Raw genomic sequence first — 12478 nt, 5'->3', positions numbered from 1 at the left:
TCAGGTCAACCACAAAGAAGCTGGCTAACTCGGAAAGAAAACCGGCAGAGCGAGTGGCAGAGCTCCTCAACGGGCTGCCGGAACAGGGCTGGGATGATATGATGCATGGAGCCAAAGCTAGTCTTGTTTATTTGTAGATATTTGAGATACACGCCGGATTCTCCTGGTTTGGGCTGTTTTGACCGTCACTCGGCATTCTCTACCCTGCGCTTCAAAATCTGCCGGGCGTGGGCCGGAGTCAGGGAGTCAATATCCATTTCTTCTAGGGCTTTCTTGGCCTCGGCATTGTCGGTAAACATCATATCAGTTGCCTTCCTGAGTGACATGACACCTTCCTCTGCTGCGATGGGGAGATTCAGGAGACGGAGAGCATCAGTCAGGCCTCCAAGCGCGCCGGAACCGTCGGGTATAAAGCGCTCGACGAGTGAGCAGAGAGCTCGCAGATCGCGCGCGAACTGGACGGCCCCAGAGGCTGTGAACCTGTGACTCATCAAGACATCGCTCCACAGCATGCTGTTCAGCCGCTCCAGTGCCTCGCGCCAGATGCGGCGGAAGACGGCTGTCCCAAGAGCCCGCGACAGGAACTTTAGATCCCGCCTGAGGATCTTCTTTGGGTTAGTACACCTAAGATTTGAATTGCGGATGTCTCACTTACTCTTAATGGCTCATCCAGCTCGGGCGTCACAGCGGTAAGCTGGTATGGGTCGACTGGCGTTTCCTTGTCAGCAAACCCGACAACAGTCCAAGTACTTATAGGAGCCGACTCACTTGAAGAGTCGTCTACGATTGTGCTCCATTGCGGCCGGTGGAGATAGGCCTTGAAAACCTTTCGGTGAGACTCTATGAGAGTTTCTGAGAGGAATTCTTGGGCGCGCTTTCTTCTCTGGCTATATGCAGCAATTGTCTCGTCAAAAAGAACGCCGCCGTCCTCCTCGGTGCCTACGGCTGACGAGGTCCGGTCCCTAACGTCGTCGTAGCTCATCTCGCCTGCTAGATTGCTCTGGTTCTCGCGGGATTTGGCTCTCGACTGAAGCTGTTCCCAGAGCGTCACAAAGAACTGAGATGGCCAGTCAGCACACCACCAGTCAAAAGGGTCAGCGCAATTTTACCTCCTCATTGCTCCAGTCCTTCAGTGTATTGACAATGTGATCTGCACTCCCATACACCTTACACAAGGTCTCGAGCGCCCCAGTGCCTTCCAAGGCCGCCAATTGCTCCTTAGTCACACCAAAAGCCCTACCGACGGTTGAAATGATGCCGAGGTAAGCCTCAAGTATGCCCCTGAGATGGTCGTGGAACTCGTCCAGTATAGTAAGCTGGATGTCTATAAGAAACCGTAGCTTGTGGGAGAAACGTCTAACACCCTCATATTGCGCCGTGACTGATCGCAGTAGATCAGTAACGCGGACCGTAGCAAATGTAGGTTTAGTCTTTCCGCCCGCGGCAAAGTCATAGTCAATATTTCGCGAGTCCGAAGGCGCCATTATAGCCTGGAACCTCTCGAGAGCAAACTTTTTCTCCGCCTCCAGCCATGTGCTGAAGTGTTCGTCAAGCACTTCGGAGGCGAGGCCGCCCCATTCATTGTCGGCATCTCCGCCGTCATAGTTGAAGCCGACTCTGAGCCCCTGATCAAAAGCCATGAGCTGGGCCATAAGACTGCTGAGGAAAACGGGATCCTTGGTCGCGTCAGCCATTGTTGAGGCAATCTTCTCCCTTAGGATTGGTAGCATGGATGCGACGAAGGCGCACACGGGGTCCATGTACACCATCCTGTGGGAAACAGACGTGTCGCTGAATTTTGCGGCTAGGACTGGCCCAAAGTTTTCCTGGAAGAAGCCTTCCCATTTCTCGATAAGAGCTAGAAGCCACGGGAAGCAATGGGTGCCAATAGCCTGCGGTAGGCTGGTTGGCTTGCCGCTCATAAAATGAAAGCGAAACTCGTGGACGAAAATCTGCGCCATGACATCCACGGGTAGAAGTGTGACTACGCCTGGGGAGTAGAGAATCTCGGGGGCCTGGAGATCGAGCAACCTCTCAAAGCAGCGAAGCCAGTCCTGATCCACCTCCAGATCCGGGTTGACATTTGGCCAGCCGCGCTCCTTCAGGACAGCCTCAAGCTCGCCCCGCATAGTCTTCTTCATCTCGTCCCAGAGTATGTCGGTCACAGACTCGACGTAGGTGACGAGGTGCACTGCAGCGCCATCGGCCTGGACTTGGAGTTTCCTGAGGCGCAACGACAGCCGCTTCAGTTTCGTGTAGGGCTCCAGCGCGGCCTTTGGACTCTGCGGCAAATGGGCGCGGGCGGCCTGACGCAAATCTTGGACGTCGCGCAGCAGGACTAGGTAGCTATGGGCCAGATTGACGCTGTGCAGCCGCTTCATGGGCGGCTCGAGGCGCTGGATGGCATCGTCAGGGGCATCGGATGCGGCGGCAATCTGGAGGCGGATGTCAATGCTCTGCTGCAGCGACTCGAACTCGCGTATCTGGGAAATTAGGGCGGTGTTGCGATCCTCAGCAGAACGGCGGATGTCGTCGAGCTCGCGCGTGGCATCGTCGAGCTGCGACTGGAGCTGGCTGCGCTGGTACTCGACGCTGCTGAGCAATGTGTCGAGATGCTCAAAGTCTGTGGTCGACTGCAACTTATCGTTGAGATAGTCCTCAACGCGAATATCGGCCTCCGCCATGGCTTGCAGCTGGTCGTGTTGAGTGGATGAATTCGAGATTTGTTCAACTTGGATAATGTTGTCTCCTGCACTATACTGACAAACTGAGTACTGTGTTATACCTACCTGGCTAAGGCACGTGAATGGAGCATCTTCATACTGTGTGCACTATACTGAGTACTGTGCTATACTTACCGAGCTAAGGCACGTAGATAGAGCATCTTCATGCTGTATTGTACTGTGAAATAATTACATACTGTATATACGATACTGTATAGTACACACATATTCCCCCCAACTACGGATACCTTGGTAAATTCCGCCGCCATGATTTCTAAACATGCACTATAATTACAGTACATACACTAGGTATATGGCCTTCAGATTAAAGCACATTCAGTTCCAAAAAAAAAAAAAAAGGATATAGAAATGTGACGCCATCCTTTATTTAGCCCATCGATTTTCCTTTATTTCCTCTAGCCCAACTATAGCAACCCCTCACCTTGTTCATGCGGCTCGTTAGAGGTCGGATTGTTTCCAATGGGACCGCCATGAAGTCTTTTCTGCCGAGACTCGGACCAATACCACCACGCAGCAGCATCTGCTCTACATCGACAGCGTTGTCGCGACCGCAGCTCCGCCAACGACAGTTCCACCGCACCCCGCCCGTCCGACTCCCACACCGCCGTACTTTCTTCACCTCCAATGCCCTCCTCCAGCAGGATGGCACTGAGTCTGTCCGCAGCGGAAGCCAGACAGTTGGCAGAAGGAATGGCTCCGAGACGGACGCCAATGCCAACGCCAACGGCCACGGCAACGACGAGAAGTCGGCCGCCCAAAAGAAGCGCAAGCCCCCCTTGAAGAGCTCTCTTCACCGCCTGGCCATTGTCGCGCAGAAGGGCGTACCCGGCAAGCCGCTTTCCGCACCTCCCTCTGACGCGCCAGTCGCCGTCACAGATGGCAGCTCCACCATCAGCGCCGTCTGCATAGCCGAGTCGTTCGATATGGACAGGGTGGCGTCCATATTAGCCCACCACGGCTTCTCTCTCGACCCGGATAACACAGGGTTCGAGGTGCACGAGGTGGTACATGCGCGCGGCCTCAACCAAGGCGACATCTTTGTCTTTCCTTCGGGCACCGTGGTTACGTGGGCGCTGCCGCCCGACATCGTCAACACACTGGCCACTAAGCACTTACTGCCAGCCGCTGGATCGCCCTTTGTAGCCGAAAAAGAAGTCGAGGACCTCGACTTCATAGTGGACCCGAAGGAAGAGCAAAGCCGAGTGAGCGGTGACGTGGTGGTGCTTGGCACGCAGCGCGAAGTGGTAGCCGGCGACCGCCTAGACACTACTCTGGCCAAAATCGCCTTCTCGTCGGGTCTGGCGCGCAGCACCAAGTTGGCGGTCCTGGAAGGCTCGCTCACCCGTTACCTCGAGAGCACACGGCACATCCCAGATAGGCTCTCCCAAGGTCTCAAGGCACCGCTGTCCCGCGGCCTGATCCTGCAGAAGACTGGCGAACTGCTCAACCTGCGCAGTCAACTCAACCACTACAATGACCTGACGGACGCACTTCCTGACATCTTCTGGGATACCGAGGAGAAGTTGGAGACGTACTATTCCAAAATTGGCAAGGCCTTGGACGTCGGCGTCCGCATCAAGACGCTCAACGACAAGATGACATATGCTCAACAAGTCGTCAGCGTGGCACAGGATGTGCTCGATATCAGCGAGAAAATGTCGAGCGAGAGACATAGCACGCGGCTCGAGTGGATCATCATCGTGTTGATAGCTATTGAAGTCGGTTTTGAGCTCAGGAGACTGTATATAGAGAAGGAAGACACGTTTCAGCACGAGCTGCTAGCCGAACTGCGCGCTATGCGGGCGGAGATGAACCAGAGCACAAGAGTCGCGACCAGCCCTCGATAAAATATGGCACAAAGGCAACTAGCAGGGTGAGAGGAAGTCGAGAGTGAAATGATACCCAACTCAGAATATAAAAAGAAAACAAAGCCATGGGCCACAATACTGATATGAAGAGCCTCGTTGTAGCGCAGAGACGAGAGTGAAATAGGAAGGGTTTCTCACCACGTGCCAGGTAACCGCTTTCGGTTTCTGGCTAACTCATTACGCCCGCTTTGCTTGCTAGTTTTCAGAGGTGCCCAGTCAAACAGAAACAAGTATATTAGGACCATCTATCTCAAATATAAAACCCCCTTTAATTTCTTATGAACCTTTCTCTCCGTTTGGACCAAGCGGGTGGTTTTCCAAAACCGCCGCCTTCCCGCTCCAATATGTAAAGGAGCTCAGCTACATCACTATGTCGGTGGTAGCTTTAATAAAGAGTGACCTCTAGTAGCACACCACACACATCCACGGAGTCGCAAATCAGAGGGCAAGTGACTCGTTAGGAGGAACACTCCCAGGATTCGCGGTTAGGAAGGATGGGCCATTCGGATTGATCAGTCCCTTCGTAGCTTGCCGGCCTACTTGCTCACCAGTATCCCAGTGAAATAAGTTAAGGTTCCTACATTTGTCTCGCTAAAGTGAAAAAAGACAAGCGTTTCATACCGGAAACCTAGGTAAGCCATTCAATCCCAGAAAGGGCATCCATGATAGTAATAATACAGGCCAACTTGTTGATCCGATCTATCCGCCAGCCCTCAAGTTAAAATCAACCGAGAAGAAATACAGGAAGGGAAAAAGAAGTGAAAAAATACCGAATCCAACTCCATTCCAGATTCCATTACCATCGCGCGCCAGCAGCTGAAGCCAAGAATAGACTCTCCTGCTTAACAGAAGAAAAGGAAAATGAAGTCCCCTTTAGTTAAGGGTACGTCTTTCTCTTTTTGCTCCATCTGTCTTACCGCCGACGTTAGTCTACCCTAATCAGCCATAGCAACAAAACAAGGTGGCAGTAGTTGCCAATAGGACGACCACCAATTTGAAACCCTTACCGACTCCTCATCATAGCATGTCTCCTTGTGACGATGATGAAAGAGATTGACTTCTCCAACCCCAAAAGGAAAAGAAAGAAAGCAAAATAAATGGAAATGGAAAAAAAGAATCTCAGCAAAACGCTCCTTGCCCATCCATCACTCCATCCCATAAGAAAATCTTAATCCAGAATCCATTATTCCCAACGAGCTACCTACGTAGAGTATCGCACTTGTGCCATCAAGCCTTGTTGAAATGGCTCTTTCAAATCGGAGGCTTGAACCCTGGACCCGACACGGGGCTTGCCATGTTTGGGTGGACTGAAAAAGGACTTCGGGCAGGCGGCGGGATATTCATGGCGCCATTGACGGGGCTTGGCCCTCCGTGGATGGGCATCTTGGGACTTGGTGACATGTTGTTCCCCATGTGCATCGCCTTGGCAGCAGCGATCTTGTGAACGTCAACATTACCGCCAAGACCAATACCGGCTAGTCCGACCACCTCGCCCTGCGTGACTTTACCCATGTGCCCGCTGACTCGCTGTTCGGCGTCCGCTCGAGCCCGGGCCTGTTCCATCACTTGCCGCTGCTGGACTTCCGGCATTACTGTAGCATACCCTACCAGACCTGCCGGCCTACCGCCTTGGCCTGGCATCATGCCAGGCTGGGTACCGGGATACTGACGTTGAGCCGGGTTGGGCTGCATGCCGTGCATTTGGCCTCCGTAAGGCGAACGCGTAAGTTGCTGGTGCTGTGGAGGTGGCGTCGGGGATTGCCCATATGCATTTACTTGTTGTACCTGCGGTGAGATTGTTCTGGCCCCGTGCCCTCCGTTTGCATACGGAGAATAGGGCGGCTGTTGTGGGAGGTGTTGAGTGTGTTGAGCGAGTGGTGGATGGTGGGGCGAGTGCTGAATGTGTGGGAGATGCTGCTGATGCTGTGGGAGCTGCTGGTGTTGCGGGAGCTGCTGGTGTTGCGGGAGCTGCTGGTGCTGTTGCAGTTGCTGGTGCTGCGGGTGTGGCTGGTGTTGTGGGTGTTGTTGTAAGTGTTGCTGGTGCTGCGGGTGTGGGTGATGCTGGCCGAGTTGCTGATGCTGTGGCTGCGGTTGGTGCTGAGGATGGATCTGTGGCTGTTGCTGAGGGTAACCCCCAGGATATCCAGGTGGATACCGGGGACTATGGTTGCCTGCCTGTCCTTGGTTGTAGCCGGGATGGGGCGACATTCGTGGCTGGGTGGGACTGGAAGCGTACTGAGGCATTCCGGTATGGCCATATGGTGTTTGGGCTTTGGCAAGCTGCGGTGTGAATCCGTAGCTGTTCGGTGGCCGATACTGGTTTTGGGGAGGTGGGCGCTGCTGTGGCTGGTGATGGGGTTGCGGGATGGGAACCGTTGACGGCTGTCTTGGTTGAAACATGGGTTGAGAACGGGATGGTGTTTGCGGATAATGCTGGGCGTTCGCAATGGGACGGGCTGCAGTGGCAAACTGGGTCGGAAATTGGTGCGTAGCGTACGGGGTAGTGGCAGAAACGCTTGGTGCCCTGTGCGCTTGACGCTGGCTGTTGCTCGCCGCCGCTTGTGCCGCCTGGCGCGCAAGACGCGCCGGCTCGTCTTCCTCCATGACACCCCTATACTCATCCGTGCGGACCTCAATCTTCGTGCTCACGCTCAGTTCTTCAAGCTTATCCGAGTTAAGCCGAGCAACTGCATACGGCGGTAAGGTCTGAATGATCAATGATAGCTGAGACTTCAGCGTCTGATACGTCATCATCTCCTCCTCGCTCGGTTGATGGGAGAGACTACCGTTGCGGAGCATATCGCCGTTGACCGGATCTGCCGAGTATCGGTCTTGACTGGTGGGCAAAGTCAAATTGCGATTGCGCTGGTAAGAAGCAAGAGTCTCAATCAGGTCTGAGACTTCTTCGAGAAGATCGTCAATCTCCTTGTCTTCGTCCAACTTCTTGCCTAGAACATGATCGAGACTTGGGTCGATCGCATTATCGTCCCACTCCTCAATGGCCGCTTTAACTTGCTCTTCGTCGATTTCTATAGAGAGAACCGAGTCGGACACTGGCCCATCTTCATTCTCGTCTTCAGCAGCGTCCGAGTCGAGTATCTTGTCAAAATTTCTCCGACCAACTCGCTGCCACCATATCCGGCTGACTTGGCTGGATGGAACGATTGCAGCCGAGTCGTCTTTGCAAGGAGCAAAGCTAGAGAAAGCACCCCTGAATAGGGCTTCCATTTCGGACATTTCAAGTTCGGTCGAGGACGGTTTATGCCCTGCGAGGCTCTGGGCCCGTTCTCGTTGTTTCGTTTTCACATGCGCAGTTGGTGTTGCATTGCTATAGTCCAGCCAATTGCCCGTCGATATGGTTTGTGAGAAGTAGGTGCCCGTCCTGTACTTCGACTTCTCGGTAAGTTCCGGGTGATAGAAAGTCAAAACGGTGCTCTTTGTCGTGGTTTTTGGCACCTTAGGAGGCTGCAAAGGTGGCAGATTCCGAGGAGATGGGAAAAGCTCCCCGAGAGTCAGAGGGCGGTTATTCTTTTCAGTCGAAGCAGGGCCATCTGGAAGTATTTGTGTAGTAGTGACGCCATTCGGCAGTAAGCCATCGGGAATCGACTTGAGTACTCCGTCAGGGGTCGCGGCATGTTGAAGGCTAGTAAAAAGCGGCTTCAAGGTCGGAGCGGCGCCGACGGTTGTCAGGACAAGACCGCCAGTGGAACTCAGCGGAAGCGGCTCCCTAGGGCTAATCTTCGGAGGCAGCGCCTTGGGAACATATGGATACGCCATCTCCCTCCGGGCGAGATCGATGGCCTTGCTCTTGAACGCGACAGCCTTGGCAATGGCATTCTCAGTTTTGGTGTCGTCTACTTCGGACCCAGACGCAGCCTCAAGATCCCTGACCTGAGCGTTGACAACTTGGGACACGTCGGAGACAAGTTCGTCCAGAGCGCTGTAGGCGCCCTGTAGAGTCTTGTCGGTGATGGTAAGAGGTTTACTGCTGTCTTCGGATTTGGCCCGCTTTGCCGCCGGCTCGCCATCAGAAAGGGGATCAGGCAGCGGACGGCCAAGAATGCCAAGATCGGAGCTGTCGAGGCTGGAATAGTGACAAAGTCAGCATCCAGCACCCAGGGAGCAGGCAGGTTACCACGAGGGCAATTGAGGAGGTAGGAAGAGTAACACAACTAGACAGGCGTATACCTTTTCAAAACATCAAAGAAATCGCGGATAAGTGGCTGCTGGTCAGAGAGATGATGCGCTCCATTAACCTGAGCCTTTGCCGCATCGGCGCCATTGACTTGTGAGGAGTCGTCACTTGAATCGCGCTTCCGCTTAGTGGAGGAATTGATTGAAGATGGTGAGTCGGGACGTGACAATACTGTGACGCCGTTGACCTGGAGCGCCGTGACGGCGGCGACGTCGGGCGAGGCCATGGCGAGTGGTGAAGGGGAGTGGTGATGGGCCGTCGAGGTCGGGGGCTGGGGCACGATGGTTGGCGGTGGTTCTCTTGGCTAGGATGTCGCGCGATTCGCGTTCGCGAAGGGGAGGAAGTGTGCAGTGCTTGCTCTAGGCCAGGTACAAGTCCAAAAACTTTTGTCGTTGATAGGCCGGCACGCTAGACTGGTGAAATCATCCAAAACCGCCACACAGGAGGGCAAGACAATCCCAGGGTTCAACTAGAGCCCTGTCTTTGAATGCATTCGGCATCCGATGGTCATCCCATGAAGCGGCGTTGTGTGCAGAGAGGGAAGGTTAAGAGGGCTGTCGTTCCCTTCACCACGAGTTGGTACGAAAAGCCAGCGCGAGGCAAATCTGCGCTAAGTCCGTTTCCGGAAATTAGTGGAGACACCAAGGGGCGTGCACGATTGTATCACGTGATCTTCTTGTGTGGGCCGTCGTACTCTAGCCTCCAAGGAGTTCAGAGCACACCCGCGTTTCACAGCACCCACTTTGTCCGGGAAGCCAAGCTAAAGCTGTCAAGCAGGGGCATATGAATTAAGCACACCTGCCTCCTTCACGGAATACAACTAACCTAGGTATCTATCTAGGTAAGGTAGGCAGCTGGAGAGTTTTCATCATCCAACGCATGGATATCTTACCTACCTTACCCAGGTAGGAACATCTTAGTCGAGGCAGCTGCTTGCGCTGCAGCCTACATGGAGCTCGAGGTGTAATTACCTTGGTGCCTACGATACCTTACCTACGAAGGATAGTGATACGTACCTGGCAATTATCCACAAACACAATCAATGAACAGATCTCCTGAGAAGATAAAGCTATAATAATATGCTAACTAGGAAAAGGCACAAATGGGGCAATGGAGCGGAGCGGCATTGGGTTCAGTGACTTGAATGTTACTTTACACAAAAGGAAACCTGCGATTCATCCTGTCCAGTCATGGCAGAGACAATAGACTCCAAAAGTAGACCTTGGAAAAGGAGGCGAACCGCCACCCAAATGTTTAACGATCGGTGGAGAAAGTTTGTCAGACAACCCAAACACGACGCCCGAATCACATAAAAAATACACTTTGCAAAAAAAGGTTATTCGCGTCTGCATCTCGTCCTGTCTTGCCGAAACCGGCACCCCAAAATTCGAGCTTGATCAGCCTTGCCCGTCAAAATGGCTTAGCGATTCGCCTCGGCAATACCAACTGTGTTAGCCCCGAGGTCGTAGATGCTATAGTATTTGCGGAGAAAGGCATCGCCAAGAATAGCAAGAGGGCCGGTGGGTGCTGGGAAGTCCATGCCCATGAAGGTCGAAATGCAGCTGCCGGAGACTTCCAGGATATAGTCATACGGGCCCAGAGTGAAGTTGAATCCACCAAGAGTGAATGTCACATCCTTTAGGCTATCCCGCTTGCTGCAGTCAACGGTATACTGGCCGTTGTAGCTCTTCTTCGCTCCGATCTGCGCGTTCAGCATCTCGGCAAGGTTGCTCGGGATAGCAATAAGAGAGGTGCCGGTGTCAAGAATAACTCCCGTGTTCTCGAGAGGGGCTGCGTCGTCGCCGTATCCAAGCGAGTCAAAGTCGACCTCCCAGTAGGCCTTGCGCCTGAGCGGGATGGTTGTGATCTTGCCCTTGTACTTATCCTTGTTGACACCTCCAAATGTGACCTCGGACTCGCCTTCGGTATCGGCGAGGTAAAACGCAAACACAGGCTCGTCGATGAGCTTTTGGTCAAGCATCTTGTAGAACGGTGGGACGATACCGTTCACTGAGATGGTATCGTAGCCGAGCCCGAGGATACCATCAAAGCGTCCAAAGGCAAAGGCAAGGCCGGGTTCGCTAGTCGCTTCCGCAAAATCTTGACCCTTGATTGTTATATCGCCGATGCTGACAGTATCTTGGGAAACGAAACCGCTGAGGCTGCCGGATCCGTACTGGATGTCAAAAGACGATCCGTTCGACTTGTACGAAGATGACGAGGATGAGTCGTATTTAGAGTGCAGGTAGCACGCTATGGAGCCGCACTGAGATGATGGGACCCAGAGGTTGGAGCTGCCAGTGTCCAGAACAACCTTGAAGTCCTGGGGAGGAGATCCGATGGTTATTTCGGAGAAGTCTGGATCACCGTGTCAGGAACCCACAATCATGGACGTGACAAAATAGCGCGATATGTGATACATACACTGAGCATTCATGAAGTTCGAAATAGGAACCGGGTGGTTGCCCTTGACCTCAGCCTTTAAACCGTTGAAAACGGCATTGGCATGAGACTGGGGTCGGATTCCCATGTACTTCTGACCGAGATGTTCCATCTGGGTATCGATTGGGACCGACTCCTGTGGGGTGAGACATCGTTAGTATCCTTGCAGCGACACCATACAAAGAGGTGCACCTACGAGCTGCTCGGCGAGCGGCACCTTCTTGAGCTTCAGCTTGTGAACTGCGGCCTGGCTGGACCCGAGCAGCATAGCTGCTGTCAAGAGAGCGCCTTTCATGGTGGCGGCGCAATCGGATAAGTTCTCAAAAGATGGAACAGTAATGAAAAACGAATGCAAAAGAAGGCAACTGTCGCCAGCTAATGAATATGATGAATGGTGATGAAGAGAATGTTGTTGGGTGCGAGGGCGGAATGATTTAGAAAGGAAGAAGCGAGCGAGCTTGGGGGGGCGCACGTTGGTCGAGGCCAAGGTCAAGCAGACGGGAGCGCGGGCAGATGGGTGCTGTTTGGTGTGGATGCAGGGCCGGTTGCGTTGCCTGTCGTGCCTGGCAACCTAGAATCCAATGACGCAGGCCGCCTTGCACTCAGGTCAGAAGGCACAACTGCTCAAATGCGCGGTATGTAGCGCGGGGAAGGGGGACCACTAGGCCTCTGACTACGAGCGTTTATTGGACAGCCAAGACCTCAGATCCATGGGAGCTTGCGTGGGTACCAGGGCGGTGGCTGGGTGGACAGACATAAGTCATGTGACCGCAGCACATATCCGGTTACTCAATGGAAGTGAAATGGAGTCTACACTTACTGCCAGGTCAGCTCAGCAGAACCTTATTACTCGAAGAACTTCCTCGGCTCGCCCGCCTTGAAATTCAGTCACCGAGGACGGAAGGTAAATGGGTAAGGTACCAACCCAGCTGGGTTCTCCTTTTTTTGACTAGTAACGAAGCAGGACCGAACGACATTGGATAGTAGGTGACTAGTCGGTCAAGGGAAGGGATGTCGATAAAATTACAGAATACTACAGGCTGGATTTCCCAGTTTTGTCTTTGCAACGTGCACTCGCACTTGCTCATCGTCTCGCGGTTTTGGGTAGCAGTTAATAAGTACCTAAGGTACCTCCTTTTCTAAAAGGTTCTTAACTCTCTATCTGCCTTGACTTGTAGGTACTGTACGAAGTACCTACCTTGGGCAATTATGTGGTGATTTTATCCGTG

The 12478-nt window shown here is 53.4% G+C and overlaps 4 protein-coding genes across 4 annotated transcripts; 1 reads left to right on the top strand and 3 right to left on the bottom strand.

The window, feature by feature from the left end:
• Positions 1 to 185: 185 nt before the first annotated feature.
• Positions 186 to 2684, bottom strand: B0T26DRAFT_650450 (TIP-1 family-domain-containing protein; the record flags this gene model as incomplete). The annotated part of the gene is made up of 4 exons (XM_060438180.1): positions 186 to 605; positions 656 to 708; positions 769 to 1057; positions 1110 to 2684. The coding sequence occupies 4 exons, from the start codon at positions 2682 to 2684 to the stop codon at positions 186 to 188; spliced, it is 2337 nt and encodes a 778-aa protein (XP_060294422.1).
• A 362-nt stretch (positions 2685 to 3046) lies between these two features.
• Positions 3047 to 4895, top strand: B0T26DRAFT_716386 (uncharacterized protein). Its single transcript, XM_060442268.1, has one exon. The coding sequence runs from the start codon at positions 3173 to 3175 to the stop codon at positions 4589 to 4591; it is 1419 nt and encodes a 472-aa protein (XP_060294421.1). The 5' UTR covers positions 3047 to 3172; the 3' UTR covers positions 4592 to 4895.
• A 623-nt stretch (positions 4896 to 5518) lies between these two features.
• On the bottom strand, positions 5519 to 9131 carry B0T26DRAFT_355583 (uncharacterized protein). Its single transcript, XM_060434580.1, has 2 exons — positions 8801 to 9131; positions 5519 to 8696 (listed from the first exon to the last, which is right to left on the bottom strand). Exons 1-2 carry the CDS (start codon positions 9031 to 9033, stop codon positions 5864 to 5866), a joined length of 3066 nt encoding a protein of 1021 aa, XP_060294420.1. The 5' UTR covers positions 9034 to 9131; the 3' UTR covers positions 5519 to 5863.
• A 1096-nt stretch (positions 9132 to 10227) lies between these two features.
• B0T26DRAFT_651038 (vacuolar protease A precursor) lies at positions 10228 to 11544 on the bottom strand (the record flags this gene model as incomplete). Its single annotated transcript, XM_060438242.1, has 3 exons — positions 10228 to 11165; positions 11232 to 11385; positions 11446 to 11544. 3 exons carry the CDS (start codon positions 11542 to 11544, stop codon positions 10228 to 10230), a joined length of 1191 nt encoding a protein of 396 aa, XP_060294419.1.
• Between the last annotated feature and the right edge of the window lie 934 nt (positions 11545 to 12478).

The sequence above is a fragment of the Lasiosphaeria miniovina genome (assembly GCF_030549165.1).
Source record: "Lasiosphaeria miniovina strain SMH2392-1A chromosome Unknown B0T26scaffold_5, whole genome shotgun sequence".
NCBI classification, from domain to species: Eukaryota; Fungi; Ascomycota; class Sordariomycetes; order Sordariales; family Lasiosphaeriaceae; genus Lasiosphaeria; species Lasiosphaeria miniovina.
This window is presented reverse-complemented; position numbering and strand designations above follow the sequence as displayed.

Coding starts and splice junctions, on each gene's coding strand:
- B0T26DRAFT_355583 (XM_060434580.1), bottom strand. CDS start 9,033: ATGGCCTCGCCCGACGTCGCCGCCGTCACGGCGCTCCAGGTCAACGGC. Junction 8,697..8,800: donor TTCTTTGATGTTTTGAAAAG/GTATACGCCTGT, acceptor TCACTATTCCAG/CCTCGACAGCTCCGATCTTG.
- B0T26DRAFT_716386 (XM_060442268.1), top strand. CDS start 3,173: ATGCGGCTCGTTAGAGGTCGGATTGTTTCCAATGGGACCGCCATGAAG.